General features: G+C 37.2%; 1 protein-coding gene across 1 annotated transcript in view; it reads left to right on the top strand.

Annotated features, from left to right (window-relative positions):
* Positions 1 to 15,704, top strand: part of TRPC6 (transient receptor potential cation channel subfamily C member 6) — an 85,650-nt gene extending 69,946 nt beyond the window's left edge. Inside the window, exons 7-12 of the mRNA XM_027900090.1 lie at positions 1,546 to 1,810; positions 2,597 to 2,792; positions 4,160 to 4,363; positions 10,977 to 11,060; positions 13,456 to 13,531; positions 15,110 to 15,704. Coding sequence (XP_027755891.1) covers positions 1,546 to 1,810; positions 2,597 to 2,792; positions 4,160 to 4,363; positions 10,977 to 11,060; positions 13,456 to 13,531; positions 15,110 to 15,261 — 977 coding nt within the window. The 3' untranslated portion in view covers positions 15,262 to 15,704. The remainder of the gene's footprint in view (positions 1 to 1,545; positions 1,811 to 2,596; positions 2,793 to 4,159; positions 4,364 to 10,976; positions 11,061 to 13,455; positions 13,532 to 15,109) is intronic.
* The last annotated feature ends 1,924 nt before the right edge of the window (positions 15,705 to 17,628 follow it).

The following is a 17,628-nucleotide window of genomic DNA, read 5'->3' as shown; positions in this document are numbered from 1 at the left end:
TAAGTCTCATAAGTTTTACTGGAAAGTTACAGATTTTATGTAAGTCCTAAAAGCAGCTGGTAAATATTAATTCAGTTTTCAGAAACACACACTTGAAGAATGTACAAACAGAGACTGTTGTTTATGTTCACAGTGTCTGCATATGACAAGCACAAGTCTTGTAACTCATTTATGCTACACAATACTGCATTATTTAGCAAGGCAGTTTCCATTCATATCAGTCAAGAGTTGTGACTTTGTTATGCACTGAAGCACAGTTGAGCCATTTTTTAGTGTATGCATGTACATTGAAGTCTGCTTTGAGAGCACCTGGGTATGGTAGTGGCAACATGGATAATGTTATTTAGGGCTACAGTTTTTTTCATAGGGTAACAAACATAACTTGATGGACACCATGTTGAACATGAGCCAGCAGTGGGCCCCTGTGGCAAAGAAGGCCAATGGTATTCTGGGCTGCATTAGGCAGAGCATGGACAGCAGGTGGAGGGAGGTGATCCTACCCCTCTACTCAGCACTGGTGAGGCCACAACTGGAGTGCTGTGTCCAGTTCTGGGCACCCCAGTACAAGAGAGATGTGAACATATTGGAGAGAAGGGCCTTTACAGGAGAGTAAACACAGATAACAACTCTCCTGGGACATAAGTAACACATCCCAGGTTAACCTCTTCTCTTTTCCTGAAGCACAATAGTGAATGAATTTAAGCCTGCCACATCATGAGAGAATGCCTTGACTTACAGCAAGGAAGTATTCTGGAGGGTATTGCTTTGGACTTTTGACACTTTTCTGTAAATATTTATTGAAGTAAAAGTTTAAACTTAAATGTTCTGCTCTGCAGTTGAATGTGTCACATTCCCTATTAAAAGACATTCAAGTAATTCACGAGTACATTAGCTTCAGCAGAAGAGATTGATAGAAATGATGATAGAAAAGGTGATGGAAATGGTTGTTTGCTGGGAAAAGACCATAACAATTTCATTATGAGTAAGACAATAAAGCAGAAAATATACAGAAATATTATTGTTCATGTAGTTTTGGAGTTGTGAATGCCATTTAATTAATTCAGATCCCCACATCAATACAGTTCATTTTGTCACAGCTCAGTTTTCATTACTTGACACTGTAAGCTGAATTTTACTTATATTCTATTGTAGGTGAGGATTCAATTCCCAAAAAGTTACCTTAGTGATCTTATGGTCCACTTTTATAATTACTGGTGATCTAATCAATACAGTCAGTGGAGCTATGGAAGGGTTTTAGTTACATGGCTCAATTCAGTCAGCTAAACCTGAGTGACTAGTGCTGTTTGAGTTGCCCAGGGTTTCTTCCCTCACCTTGAAATCACAGAATATCCTGAGTTGGAGGGTACCCACAAGGATCATTGAGTCCAACTCTTAGCCCTGCAGAGGACATCAACAAGAGTCACACCATGTGTCCAAGATGCTGTTCTGACTGCTGTTCCAATTGCTGCTTCAAAAAGACCCCACCCCCCCATAGATGCATACAGTTATCTTGAAATAATGACAGTTCTCATCTTTTGTTTCTAGCCAGAATAAACTGGGATCCCTCTGATCCTCAGATCATATCTGAAGGGCTGTATGCAATTGCGGTTGTATTAAGTTTCTCAAGAATAGCCTACATCTTACCAGCTAATGAAAGCTTTGGACCACTGCAGATATCACTTGGCAGAACCGTGAAAGACATCTTCAAGTTTATGGTGATATTTATCATGGTGTTTGTAGCTTTCATGATCGGCATGTTTAATCTCTATTCCTACTACCTGGGGGCGAAACAAAATGAAGCATTCACAACGTAAGTACAACTGATTAAAATGTAACTTTTTTTTCCTAACAATAATGCAATGAAATACAAAACATGCTTTGCAAAGCTACTACTTTTTTGGGCATGGGGTACTGAGATATCTTTATCAAAGCAAGGGAAAATATGTCTTCAAACAGGTGGAGATAGATAGGAAAAAATACCTCAGAGGTTTGGACTGCTGTATATGTATAAACTGATTAAGAGGAAATACATGTATTTAAGTGAACTAACTTGAAAAAAAATCAGAATGCCCACACCATGGTTTTACGTGGAATGGTAAAAATTCAGCTGGAAGATTATGGTCTGTGAGACTCATTTTTCTGAAAATTGATGTTTTGCTATCAGATATCCTGTCTTCTCACAGTTTCAGAATCTTTGTCATAATAATGGTGAAATAATTCATACAAAGTGAACTAATGATTCAATTTTAATAATTTACAGGTAATTATTTTTTATTTACATTAATTTACATTCAGCAGGCTGTAGCATGTAGATTATTTAACAAGCAAATAATTGTAGTATTCTTTCAAGGATGGGTACATAATTCCTAAACTGAATCAGATGGTTTTATTGTCAGTCCTAAGTTTTAGGAATCTTGTATTATGAAATAGCCTGTGCCCATGAAATTAGTCTACTGTTATGCACTGTGGCAGAGTTCTACTTTATGATAATGGAAAAATTTGTACACCATATAAAAATGGTAACTGACAAATTATACAGTGAGAATATACAGCTTTTCTTCAGTATTATATGCATGTGTTCAATTTCTCCTTTTAGTGTTGAAGAAAGTTTCAAAACATTGTTCTGGGCTATATTTGGACTCTCAGAAGTTAAATCAGTTGTCATCAATTATAAACACAAATTTATTGAAAATATTGGTTATGTCCTTTATGGAGTCTATAATGTTACCATGGTCATCGTCTTACTGAACATGCTTATTGCAATGATCAACAGTTCATTCCAGGAAATTGAGGTAAAAACTACTTTTATGATGAAGTATTACCACATTTGCTGTTACAAATAATTGTATAAATCTCCCAGAAAATTTTCTTGTTGACATCTTGTTTAAGAAAAGTAACACATAGGCTTTTGGAATATATTAGGAGAAAATACTAATTCAACTGAACATTTTTATTATAAAATACCTGGAAGTTACCAGGCTGCATGTGTTTGCATTAGTAAGAATCAGACTGGAATAAGAAAATGCTGCTGAACCCTCTTCCTGAAGAAGATGGGCTACATGGTGCGACTTTGTGATCTTTCACTTGCCTCATTTTTAATTATTTGAGAAATTTCCCTCTTGCTTCAGGGATGTTCTCATTCCTATGCCTTGGCCTTGCAAGCAAGTCTCTAACATGCTATGTTCTTCTTTCATTAAAGAACTGTTGCTCTAGACCTCTGAAGTGAACAAAACTTTACTTTGACAAAGTAATCAGCAGGGCTGCTGAAAATCAGCATAAACTTTTGTATGCCATGTAAAACAGAGTGCTAAATCATTGTCATTGTTTTGAAAAAGAAGGAGGCAGATCTCCAGGAGCTAGGCCATTTCAGACCTTCCCAGATGATGTCCTCGCACACAGCTGCATGCTCAGGTTTGACACTGCTCTGGCCTCCTCTTGTAGGCTCTGGTTTGGGGCTGTAGCGTTGTCTGGCTTGAGCAAGAGCAGCACATTCTCTAGGGAGGTTCATATTCTTCTGACTCGGGAAACCACAGAGCAAACCTATGAGGTTTAGAGAGTTAAAAAGCAGTTTCTTATCAAAAAATAAGCTGACTGGATAAAAAGCAGCTTCTAAAAACAGGCACAGCAATACTGAGTTATGTCCTTTGACATGATGTCAGTCCTTTCTGCAGAAAAACCCTCTTAAACTTTGCAGGGCAGAATAAAGTGATTGTTTTGATGATCCTAAATGTTAAACATAAACCACAGTGATGGTAGCATATCTGGTTTAATCAGATGTTCCAACAAGTGAAAGGAATTATCTAAGAATCACCTAATCTTTTTTAACTTCATATTTAAAGTAATAGAGTGATAGTCTATAGACTATTAGCAGGGTCTGTCATTGTAATCCTATATTGCAGACTATTAGCACTGACCCTGGAGTAAGAAATGTTTAAATTAAATCCATTCTGTTCTTCTGTAATCACATTATTTTAAATGGATTAATAAGAATCATTCCATTCATTGAAAATTGGGTTTCATGGATCATAAGCAAGTTCTTGATCTGTTTGGGATTAACTTCAGCTGTTACATTCAAAACACACATAAAGTTTAGCTAGAGCATCTTTAATAGTCAAAGTGGGATTAACAGTGTATTAACATCTGTGTTTCCATTTTACAGGATGATGCTGATGTAGAATGGAAATTTGCAAGGGCTAAACTTTGGTTTTCTTACTTTGAAGAAGGGCGAACTCTTCCAGTACCCTTCAACTTAGTGCCAAGCCCAAAATCTTTGCTATATCTCCTAATCAGAATCAAAAAATGTATTTCTAAACTATTTTTGTGCCAAAAGAAAAACTTTCAGGAAGATGCGGAGATGAACAAGGTAATTTTGGCATGTGTATACTGACTGCTAATTTTAAAAGATAAAAACAATGTTAACTTCTTTTTTGTTGTTGCCCTGTTTTACTCATGAATTTCCCAATATACTTCATCCATCCTGAACTCAGTCACTAACACGGGTACAAGAATATTCTAGAATACAGTGTTAAAACCCTTGCTAAAGTCAGGTCAGGTGACATCTCCAGCTCTCCCCTTATCTGCAAGTCATTTTATCTCAGAATACCATCTGATGGTTAGACAGATTTTATTTTTCATAAATTCACTCCTACTTTTTCCAGTCACTATCTGTTCTTTTGCATACTCCAAGAGGATTCGTTATTCATTCCAATTTTTCGCCGGTAACAGAAGGGAGGTTGAGTGCCCATGTTTGCTCAGATCATAATTTTGACCTTTTTTGAAGATGGGTTCGACATTTGTCTTTCTTCAGCCTTTGGGGACCTCTCTCAATATCCATGTGTTTTCAGAGATGATACCGTATTTGCAAGGGGTTCATCTGCTCTCTCAGCACCTGTGGATGAAGCTCTTTGGGCCCAAGGGACTTGCCTTGGTCAAGTTCTCTCAAATAAGCCCTGTCCCCTGGAATCCCTTCACTAAGCACAGAGGCCTGAGAGACTCTTGCTGAAGCCTGAGGCAAAGAAGGCATCAAGTCCCTCAGTCTTACTATCATCCACTGTCACCTAAATCCACTTTCCCACTGAGCAACAGACCCACATCTTCCTTGTTCTGCCTTACATTGCTATTGGAGCAGTAGAAGATTTTCTTATCGCCGTTCCAAATGTTAGTTTAAGGCAAGCTTTGTCTTTCCTAACACCACACTCACATATCTGGACAGTTTCTAAATTCCCCTTGATAGCCTGTGTCTGCTTGCACTGAAAATGCAGCCTACTTTTATTGTAAAGCATTTTTTATCTGTTTTATATACCTAGTGCAGTAAAAAGTGCTTGAGTTGATTCACTGGGCTTGCTTAAGAAGTTTGTAGTCAGTGTATTTTTCCTGCACTGCCTTGGTGTGAATCAAAGTTAATTGCTTTAGGAGAATATGGAATGTTAGGTGATATTGGAAAGTTAAAGACTAGCACTATTCTAGCATACAAAGAAAAAAGTTAAAATTTGTCATGGTAGCAGAAACAAAATTGTCTTCTATGGAAATTTAAATGTGGAAAGAATTGTGTTAAAATGTGTGGTGGTCTGAGCAGAGGCCTGTTAAAGGTTATGAGTTCTTGAGTCTGTAGTCAAGAGTCATTACCAATTAGACTGGGGACCACTAAAGAATTTACATGTGTCTGTCAGTTCTTTGTCACCAGTGTGAAAAGCAGATTTTTCAACACAGAGTTGAAGAGTAGAAGAGAAAAACTGTTTTCAATCCTAGGTGGAAAAAATGGAGTTTTAGGAAAAATACTGTGCCTCTGACAAACCTCTGCCCCTGGTTAACTTTATAATAGTTTATGAGAACAAACACAGGAACTACAGTGTCACCAAAGTCAGGATTGTTATTAACTTAAAATGTCTTGTGTACAATTGGTAATTTTCCTAGTGTTTCACAGATCTGTCTTCATTTTACTTGGGAAATCTAATCCTAATGTATTTAAGACCCAACAGAGGTGATACTTCATTTGCTCAGGTTTTTAATGACTGACATTTGCAAAACTTGGTTTTAAAAACTCTGTGAGTGATAAAGTCATCACTGAAAAATCATGCGTAAGGGGATGCGTGAGATATAAGGAGATGCATATAAACTTAAAATTGAGTGATAGTGAGAAACAACAAATGGTTCTTTTTCTAATTCCCTTGCGACTTTGAAAAATCACATAAGTAAGTTAGAAGCTTGTTTTAGTACCTTTTTAGCATGAAATTTATGTTCTTTAAAACAAGTAGTCTTAAAAATCCCATTTATGCACCCTAAGGAAAGAAGCTGTATTTTTATCACTCCTTTCAAATCTAGCAATTCAACTAGAAGGGTGCAAAGTGTAATAATTGCCGGTTCTAGATAAAACAACAGGTAACAGGTGTATCAGCTTTTACAGCAGTCCCTCTGAAAGACAGCTGTAAGAATGTAAACATCATTTATCAGATTTTTTCCTAGCCCTGAATTAAATTTTAGTCTTCAAATATTAATGCTTTACACTCACTGCAGATTGTAGTGTAACTAATCCTAAATGAAATGTGCTTACTCCCCAGCCAAAGCAGCTATAAAACTGCAAATCAAATTAAAAAAAAAAAAAAAAGGCTTTTATGTTGATAAACATAAAGCATCTGAGTTGCATTTATTCATTCTTCAGCTTTTCCAGCAGGATGATTGCTATCACCAGATGATTACATTTTTACTTACTTTTTGAACCACTACATGCTGTGGAGCTGACTTATCTGAATCTATGAGATGCTGCCATCCTGTGCACTTCCAAAAAGTGACTAAAATGCTTTTGTGTTACTTTTTGACCCACTGTTTATGATTCATTATTGTTTTGACCGGTTTATGGCATCTTCTCGAAGGCACTCTCAGGCTTTTGGATTTTGACTTTGGACTCTTTCAGTGCTGAGACTACTGAGCAAGGAGCTATTTGTGCAAGGAGCTTTTATAAATGCAATGATCTGTGCAAAGATAAGAAAAGATTTGACAAGACCAGACCCAAGACCCTAGACTTAATGGCTGTGTTTATGCTAGTGAAATGTGAAGGGTAGTTTATCTGGGCATTGAGGCCAATTCAGGAATGGCTTGCCCCTATATAAGTAGTTTTCCTTGAAAAGGGTTGCTGCAAGCTCTTGTCTTCAGACCATTCCAGTTGCCAAACTGTGCCTAGGAAGGTAGAAAGTCATTTTGGGGCAAGTCCTACCCGGGAGGAGAGTAAAAGTTTATTGGTAGAAGACATTGCATTGCAGTGCCAAATAATGTTAACACACACTTGAGTTTACTGATTCAGATCCAGCCTGTGGGTCTTTCTGCTGCACAGCCAGCATCTTCTCAGTGCAAAAGCACCAGCAGCTTCACGGTGAGTGTAAAGACAAGAATTAGGATTGGAAGGGGGGGGAATTCTGCTCCTAGAGCCAGCTATGCCCTGATTATTGTTGGCAGAAAACAAAGCCAGATGCTGTCATTGCTGTAATTACAGCAAGTAATTTACATTGCTGTGTTCAAAGTGTAGCACACAGGAAGTTAATTTCTTGAGACATATCTGCCTATAATACTAAAGGCTGTGAAGTTGTTTTCTTTCAGGTTGTTGATTAAAACTTGTAGATTTCTTGTTTCAAGCTACAATTGGAGTTTTAAACATAAAGTGAACAAGAAACTCAAACCAAAAAAAGGGGAGGAATAAATTAAGAAAAAGGAGAGTTTTAAAGAAACCTACTTAGTTTTTTATTCTAAATTTTAAAATTGCCTTGCGATTGAGAAAGTTTATTTTTTTAAGAGTCACAGAACTTGTTTATTCTTCCTGAGCTAAAAAACAGTAGTTGAAGATCATGTATTTAAACCTTGTTCTTGAAACCTGGCCCTTCAGGAAAAAAATAAGGGACAACCACAACCATTTATTGAAACTGCTTTAAACCTCCATTCAAAAAAGAAAAATATTTCAGCTTTTACTTTCCTAGTACAAACCAATGTTTCTGAAATTTTCATGAGTGGCCTTTGATTATGGGAGCACAAACTGATTTTCTGTGAACCCTCCCTTCTGGTCCAAGCATGTACAGTTTTTTGGCATTCCAAGTCATCACTTGCTTCTGAAAAATGGGATTTAAGACATTAACAGAATGGTAAACAAAACAGCTACAATAATTACATTACTATTGTGATTGCATTCAGTTTTAACTAATACTAGAGAATGACGAAATGAGGAGAAAGTTTAAAGACAAAGGTATTTTCTAAGAGGAATGATGCATATGTGCTGCATGTCATCTCTCACACCACACTCTTGGAAGAGAGTTATTTGGGGGGGGTTGTATCATTGTTTTATTTAATTTACATTATTTCCCTTCTGATTACTCATGTTCAAAAAATGTTAACTTGAAAATAGGAATTCTGGTTCAGTTATCAACATGACAGGCTGAGTGTACTCCAGTAGTAATTTTGGGGAAAGAAAAAAACCATAGGCATGAAAATTAAAGAGAGTTTAACAATGTTATTTGATGTTACGATGAAATCTTGGCAATCTCTGCCACCAAGTGGTTGTTCAGCAGCACGCAGTAGATGTTCTGTCCTGTTAGTGTTACATATAAGCAGATTTAATGAAGTTACACACTTATGACTTGCCTGCCAACTTTGAGGTGCAATCTGTAGCTAAGTTCATTATTCTGTCCAAAAAAGTGCTGAAGGGTAAAAGTTAAGATAAATTTGTTATAGTGTGCCTGATTTTACAAATTTGCAGTGTCTCACTTAATTGATTTTGCCACATAATACCAGTTTTGCTATTTCAAGAGAAAATCAAGTTGTAGTTAAGCATTTGATTAATATTTGAAGTGAACCAGTGTAACATAAATTTGAAACTGGTAACCAACATGACAGATTACTTTTTAAAATATATAATAAAATACATAGTAAATACTAAACATTTATAAGGAAAATCTGTAGATAAACTGGTAAGTAACAGGCTCATGAATGATATCACAGCTGCAAAGTCAGAGATCCAGGAGTGCTGGGGCACCAGCCACACAGCTGTAGCCCAAGCTCTTGGCCTAGGGCAGCTTTACTCATGACAGCTTCCCTCTGCTGCTGCAAAGAAAGCATGCTTTTCCTCTTATTCTACTATATTATTTCCAAAAATGGAGCTTAAATAGCAGGAAGACTGTTTTTCTCTTTTAACCTAGTAGTAAAGGTGAGGCCCAAGACAGTATTAATAGTTCTAAAATCCTGAAAGACATAGTGATTGCACAGTTGTGTAAACTCACTAGCCATTACTTTTTATCATAAATCAGATACTTGGTTTAAGTTTAAGCATTTAGATAAACTTATGTTTTCTAATATATATTCAAAGCATTTAAAGTAGCTTTACTCAAGCAAAGAAAAAGGACAACTTGTCCTTTCTATACATCTTTTATTTAACTTCCGTCCAAATGTTGATTAATATGTAAGAGACAAATATTAATTATTTTATATTTATATTATTATATATATTCTATCATTATTTTTGGTTATTCAAATAAACAGTCTGAATAGAGAATTTTTTTTCAGGAATATGCATATAGTTTGTGAATCTTTCTAAAGAAAAAAATCCAAGTTCATTGTAAACTTTATATTAATTGCAAATGAATGTATTTTACCAATAGGTGTCAACTTTTCTTCAGGAAAAAATATCAAAATACAAACCTGATCTAGTGGAAGGTGTCCCTGCCCATGGCAGGGAGGTTGCACTACATGTTCTTTAAATGTCCATTCCAACACAAACCATTCTTTGACTCTATGAAATGCTAAACAAATTCTAAAGGTATTTAAATTATTCCCAGTGTACAGCTGCATAAGCATCTAACACTTCCCTGCTTTCCTCCATAATGACTTATATCCCAGCATATCCCACATAGTACTTAACAGGCTTCAAAATGGTCCAGTTTGCTTATCTGTAGGTGCTCTATGTGTTAAGACACAACAAAGAGAATTTCACTGGAAGGACAACACAATCCCGGAGGATCTGAGACACTGTAATGATTGCCTGGTCCTTTAAAACAGTAAAAATTTTACTGGACTATGTAAAATTTCAGACTTTCTCAGTCCCACTTGTTCCTCATCAAGATCAATCATAATGTATATTTCACAATCTTTATGTTACCTGCACTACTTGTTGAACTGGCCCTGTTATTTATGTAAAGTAATACTATTTGTTTTGACAGCTGCTATTCACTCTTACTGCAGCCCAGTCATTCAGCTTGAGTCTCAGTTCACTATTTTGTGATTTTTTAGTCCTTCTCAAAGATGTAAATGAGTAATGAAGCCTACGAATTTCATCCTCCATGTTTCATCGGGGATTTATGCCCTTTCAGCATGTATAATAAAGAAGACGCAACTCAAAAGTGTCAGCTGATAATCTTGTTGTCCCTTGTGTGAACTGCATGACCAATTACATTCAACCAGTGAGGGGAGAAGCAAACTCCTTTTTTGTTTTGTGGTAGAGGAGGTCACATGAATTACAGGCAAGTGCTGTGAAAAAAAAAAAAAAGGAAAGAGATAATGCTGTCACCCCTCTTTCCTTGGCTTCTCCCATACCTGCCCTGACCTTCCCTCATCAGTTGCCTACAAAGCTGTGCCACACCAGTACTGCCTTCCTCCTGACATGGATTCCCCCTCCTGTGCATCAGAGGAGCAGGAGAAAGCCCAGAGTGACGTGGCCACTCTATTATGGTCCCTTGGACATGTTAGGAGCAGGTGAGAGGCAGAGTAAATGGAGAAACCCTACCAGTTATCACTTTGCTACATCACAGTCTGAAAGTGTTTTTTTCAGTATTGTAATTAAATTCTGTACATGTATGAGGACTTTACTGCAATAAATTAACATTTCCTGATTGAACTCAATAGTTATTGTTCTGTCATATGGTGTATATATGCATGATTTATACATGCTATATATGTATTTTTCTTTTATTTGTTTTCAATTATAAATAATCTTTCCATTTCAGCTTGGTCAGAGGAAGCAGTCAAGCATAAGAAGCTCAGATGAAATCCACTTAAACAGTTTAAACAATCCTCCAAGACAATACCAGGTAAAACCCAGTTCATTTTTGAACAAAATCAAGAAGTAGTAGAACTGGCAGAATGATGTCTTGAGGATAGTTTTAATTTATTCTAAACAATGTGAGTCAGGAATAAATTCACTGGCCTTGTATGTATCTGAAATAAATTTAATGATATATGTATTTGCAGAACTATCTGAGGGTGTTTTTCTCTCTTCTTTGTTTCCTAAATGCTGCCATTATACTGTAATATTTTAAAGTGCTTGAGAAATTATTTTAATTTTAGAGACAGGATGCACAATGGGAACTAAGAAAACCCAAACAAACCCTCAAAATCTTCCCATTCTATCTGCTGAAGTAGCTTAGCTTATTGTTCTACACTTCTGTATACAAATACCTCAAGCACTGCAAATGTCTGTCAGCGTTTATGCTTTCAATATAGTCTGATATTTCTTTGCCTCCTAAACAACTGCAGTGAGCCTTTGTGCAGTTAAGTATAAAGAGACCCAGCACAGTCCACCAAAGGACCAGCTATTCTGATCCAGAAACTACTACTTTCCTTCCTGTAATACCATACAGCAGGTGGAAAGGAAGAAGCAAGAGCTGCCTGGTCAATAGAACATGACAATCTGAATGAAAAGGGTGTAGGAAACAAGTATACTTTATTGACCCTAAGACAGAAAAAAAGCTCTTCCCCCTGGTCAGGCAAGCTCTGTTCCATTCTTATATTATGAAGTGTCTGCCCAAGCCTGTTCCAAAAACTCCCTGACTTCTTCACAGCCAGTTTCATTAGGATGCAATGATAGATATTAAGAATAAAATTTTACCCCATAAACATGAATATGTGTGGCTTTGTATTTGAAACATTCTTGGATTATTAGAATAAACAGTACAGCTGCTGACCTTGCGAGCATGACTGCAGTGATGGTCTGGAACCACTAATCTGGGATGACTCACCTCACAACCAGCTCTGACCGGGTTTATTACTGTGGAGACAAAAGCAGATACATAAATCTATGTACGTTTTATATCTTATGGTGAAAAACAAGAAGTATTTTGTTGTCGTGGACTACACCATATGAAAGTATTAAACCCAAAGACAGAAATACCTATCCTAAAAGGTGTTTGGATACCTTGTTCTTTTTCAAGCCATTTGAACTAATGGGAGAATCAGGGCCAGAATTCTTTTTTCCTGGAAGGGTAAAATTTACAATAAATTCACTGGCCTTGGTTCCCCTTATTATTAGCAGAGAGTTTAGTCATTCTCATGGTGTGATCTCTTTGATCAGTTTTAGTTGTCTGAGATAAACTGTGCTCTCAGGTTTGCTCTTTTTATCCATAGAGGCAATTAAAGGTGACGGATATGCATATTTACATGAGAAGGTATTTGGTCAGATGAGTCCCAGCTGAGATACTTAAATGACTCTTAGAATTGTGGGTCCCATTTTCTCTAAGCCCAACGTTGGGAAAACATAACTTATTAAATATAATATCAAAATAGGTTAAAATAAACTGATGACAAAAGGGTTTGGCAATTACCACTGCTAAGCAGGGTTATTGTCACCTTGTGGTAGCAGTAAAGGCCAGATGGTTTCACCTACGTGGAGTTTAAAGCTACAACTATATTGATCATTTTTATAGACTACAGTAGTAAATTAAGCTTCATGAATTCTGACTTTTGTAAAATGTGTTTAGTTTTCTAACTTTCAGCTATATATATGTGCAGAATCATAAAGTTTAAACATCTACTACAGATGAAAGCAGAGATTTTTACATTCTATTCCTTTTTAACCTGTTGAGTCCTATACTGAAATGTCTGAATGCAACAGAAGGTACCAGAGCTGCTGTATTTTAACCCCAGCTGTCAACTAAGTGCTACACAGTTGCTCACTCACTCTCCCCATACCACCCACAGAACGCTGTGGGATGAGGAGAATTGTAAAAGGTAAAACTTGAGGGTTGAGATAAGAACACTTTACTAATATAAATAAAGTAAAATATAATAATAATAGTAGTAATAGTAGTAGTAGTGAAGAGGAGAGAGAGTGAGAGCGCAGTGATTGGTCCTTTAAGGTCAACTCCCCTCAGTTTATACACTGAGCATAACATTCTGTGGTATGGAATATCCCTTTGGCCTGTTTGGGTCAGCTATCCTGACCATGCTCCCTCCCTTCTGCACCTCTTTATTGGCAGAGCACAAGACACTGAAAAGTCCTTGACTTGGGGTAAGCACTGCTCAGCAACAACTGAAACATGAGTTATCAACACTATTCTCATCATAAAACCAGAAGTCACACTGTACCAACTAGTAAGAAGAAAATGAACTCTGTCCCAGCTGAAAGCAGGACAAGAGCTCGTATTTTGAAATGTCATAACAATACTAGTCCAAAAAAGAAAACTTTTTTTCTTTCTTTGTTCTCTTCAGAAAATAATGAAACGTCTAATTAAAAGATATGTATTGAAAGCTCAGATAGATAAGGAAAGTGATGAAGTCAATGAAGGTGAGTATGTTGATGAATTGTATGTTTAATCAGAGAAAACAAATTAAAGTGGTTACATAAGGCACTTGAAAAAAAAAGAAGTTTCAAAAATACTTAATTCACTTGACATGTTTACAAGTTCTAGCTGTAAAATTATCATGAAATTGAAGTTAAAGAGGAGATGGTATTCCTGTCTCTTGTTTCCCATCAGAAACTATCAGTGATCTGACAAGATGTCAAAAGTGTTACTATTTCTAGTAATAATAGAAACATAGAATCATTTGGATTGGAAGGGACCTTAAGGATCATCTAGTTCCATAAGAATCATCTACTTCTAACCCCTTTGCCATGGGCAGGGACACCTTCCAGTAGACTAGATTGCTTAAAACTCCATCCATCCTGACCTTGATCACTTTCAGGGATGGGACATCCACAGCTTCTCTGGTCAACCTGTTGCAGTGCCTCACCACCCTCACAGGAAATAATTCCTTCATAATGTCCAATCTAAACTTACCCTCTTTCAGTTTGAAGCCATTGCCCCTCAAACTATCACTGCATGCCCTTGTAAAACATCCCTCTCCAGCTTTCTTGTAGATTTCCTTTGGATATGGGAAGGCTGTTGTGATGCCCAGGCATTTCCCATGGTGAGACTGCGTTTCATGCAGCAGCTGGTTTGAGGCATTCCCGTATGAATTTTGATTCGTGTCAGTATGTGTTCTTATTGTGAATTCATATATGGGGATGCACATGTTTCAGCTTCTTTTGTGTGTGATTTATTAGCTGGAAACATCTAGTAAATGCACTTCATAGGGATGTTCTTGTGTGTTTGCACCCCTCTGATGCTAGAAGGATACTTAGTGCAGGAGAAGGAGAGGACTGCTCAGAAGGGCAATGGAGCTGGTGAAGGATCTGGAGCACAAGTCTGATGTGGAGAGACTGAAGGAACTGAGGATGTTAACCTGGAGAAAATGAGGCTCAAGGACAGACCTTATCACTCTCTACAACAACCTGAAAGAAGGATCTAGCAAGGTGGTGGTTGGACTCTTTTCCCAAGTAACAAGTTACAGAACAAGAGCAAATAGCGTCAGGGAGAGGTTTAGATTGAACATTAGGAAAAATGCCTTTACAGAAGAGGTTGTGAAGTATCCAAACAGGTTGTCCATCCTGGTTGAGTCACCATCCCTGGAGTTATTTGGAAAACATGTGGACATGGTGCTTAGGGGCAAGGTTTAGGGATGGGCTTGGCAGTGCTGGGCTAATGATTGGACTTGGTGATCTTAGAGGTCTTTTCCAACGTAAATGATTCTGTGATTCTATGATGTCTCTTGGAGCAGAACAGCAGCTTCCATATAACAGATCGTGTGAGTTTTGTGAATTGAAATGGCCTCTCACACTTTTGCCTTCAGATTTGTTTGATTCCTGAACTGCATCTTCATATTCCTGTCTGTAAGCCACCATTCACCAACAGGCAACAGAACATCTGCTTTTTCTATTTCAAAACAGAAATACAGAGAAAACCTGTGATAATTGTGAGATATTTGGGCACAGTGTTTTTTTCTTTTGTTTCTTAATCGTGTGATCCTTTAACATTTGTTACAGGTGAACTGAAGGAAATTAAACAGGACATCTCAAGTCTCCGGTATGAACTCCTTGAGGAAAAATCTCAAAATTCTGAAGATCTGGCAGAACTTATAAGGAAACTTGGGGAAAAACTGTCACTTGACTCTAAGGAAGAAGAAAGCAAGAGATAATGGAGATAAAGTTTAAGAGATGCAACAGAATGTTGAGAATTCACTTAAAGCCATATTTCTGTTTTTTCTCAAGTCTAGCTCATGTTTATACAAAATATTCAGAAAAATATTTCCAATTCTTTATTGAAAAACACAGTGGCACATCCTCTGGGTCTACAGTAGGGAGGGGATGCCACTTCAGTAAAGGTATTTATTCTTTACCTGCTGAAGAAGAGTTAATTTGAGATAATTTAAATACTCAATTTACCTCTTTTAGAATTCCAGTGGAATCTTCATAAGGCCAGTCATGAAAGATTAAAAGCATAGATCTAAAATTTTCCTACATTACTGTTTATTTTTTGCAAATTTCCTTTTGTAAAGATTCTTACATATATTTTAGTGAAGCAAAAGAGAAAAATTACATCTTTTGCATATATATATATATGTGTGTGTGTGTGTATATATATATATATATATCAAAAGATAATTAATTTTTCCATCATTCCCCAACTAGGGTGGGAAAAAAAAGTTAACTGCCTTTCTTAAAAATGGACAGGATATTATAATAATTTAGAAATGCTTCCATGCAGAGGTAAATTATCAAGGCACGCATAGCACTGTGTTATACTTCTCGCAAGTTATCCCTGTCACCACTGGAACTGGACAATTCTGAAAGACCCCTAGGTTCCAATGGTAGTTAGTGCATTAATGAATAAGTATTTTTCACCAAGTTTATTGAAAAGCTATTGCTGAGACCAGAAGAGAAATTTCTTTAACCCATAATTAATCCATAATTAATAATTGATGTTCTAATCTGTTTCAGAATTCCCAGGTTCTCCAGCTTTTATGTCTTGAGTGCTACCTCCCAAACTGCAGAGTGGGGGATTGAATGTAACATTTTTATTTAAGGTGGAAGATACTAAAACATTAGGTGAAACCCCTCTCTGAATTCTGGGAGTAGCATGCATAGGGGACCTTGTTTCCCCATAGTTAAACCTGTGTAAATCATACCATTTCCTTCAGATCTATCCATAGCTAACAAAAGCATCTTGTTCCGAGAATTCATGAAATCTCATCTTCTTTGCATCCCTCATCCTTTTTTCCACTGGAGAAAGCTCAGCTCTTGTGTTGTGTTCTTTAGGACTCCAAAGAAGAATCTCTGCACCATCAGCAGAAGCCTCCAGTGCTTTCACCCTGCCCACTGCAATACTTCTATATCTCTTCCTGTTCAACTGGAGATGAGGTGTCCGTCTCTGGCTTTTTCTTGTGTCACTAATATGTCCAGGGAGGACAGTCAGCTAGTTTCTGTCTCTCCAGGTTGATACAGATAATTTTTTCCTCAGTTAATACAATAAATTTTATTTCTCTCTTCTGACAGTCACTGATTCTGTGACTGTTATAAATATATATTGTACTGGGCATCTTCTTTTCTCTAAACTTGGTTGAGATTAGTGAAAGGGCTGTGAAAAACTGTAACAGGGACATCAAGGTGTAGAATGCACTTCTAAAAGACTTGTATGTTTAAGAAACAAGGATGAAAATATCAGTAATTGCTTTAAAATTAGCTTTGTGAAATTTATTTATTGTGGAATTTATCCGAATGTTTCTGCCTCTTCCTTTTAGGCTGAGGTTATTTTTTAATGAGTTTAGATTAGTTTCTAGCTGAATTTACTGTTAGTCCTTTTAAAAAAAAAAATTCTGGTGGGATCACTGTGTATTTTCAGGGAAAAAAACCCAAACCAAGTATTAAAATGGGTTTTGAAATCACATGGAGACAGGTGGAGCCGAGGGGCTGAAGTCAGCCTGTCCTTGAGGGTATTTGTCATGGTTTGGGGGAACTGCTGGGCACATTAGGTTAGCCACCAGCGGAGCATGTGGGACAATCTGCGCCCTTGGGCCTCAGGCATAATGAACTCAGGGTTTATAAACTTCTAAGGCTTCTTCCTCTGAAGGAGAAGAAAGCAAGTGAGGTTTTCAAAGATAGTAGAGCGTGAGCAGTTGGTGTGACCTCAGGCTGGGAGGCAGTGTGACCATAACTTCAATGCCTTTTGGCTCTTGGATGGTTCCCAGCCATCTCCCATGGGCAGGACTGACCACTGATTTTGAGTTCCCACTTGAGTGTTTTGGGCCTGGTTTTCCAAAGGAGTGAGCAGTTAGTTCAGCACAATTGAATGACTCTTTTAGAGGCCATGCTTGCTCAAAGCACATCTTCCACCCGTGACAAGCTCCTTGGAAAATCTGTTGGTCAGAATTTGAGGTAACAGGGACAGTCAGCATTTGCTTTTGGTAGTCAGAAGTCCTTATTTTTGGTCACTGTAATGTGCAGTTTGGATCTGCTCTAGTGCTGGGTGATGGTAAACCTTCACTCTCCATAAACCCACTGAAAAG

This window comes from Empidonax traillii, unplaced genomic scaffold (genome assembly GCF_003031625.1).
Source record: "Empidonax traillii isolate 1590-97213 ecotype Southwest subspecies unplaced genomic scaffold, ASM303162v1 scaffold706:size701851, whole genome shotgun sequence".
In the NCBI taxonomy this organism is placed as follows: Eukaryota; Metazoa; Chordata; class Aves; order Passeriformes; family Tyrannidae; genus Empidonax; species Empidonax traillii.
Note: the sequence above shows the minus strand (reverse complement) of the source record. Positions and strands in the feature narration are given on the sequence as shown.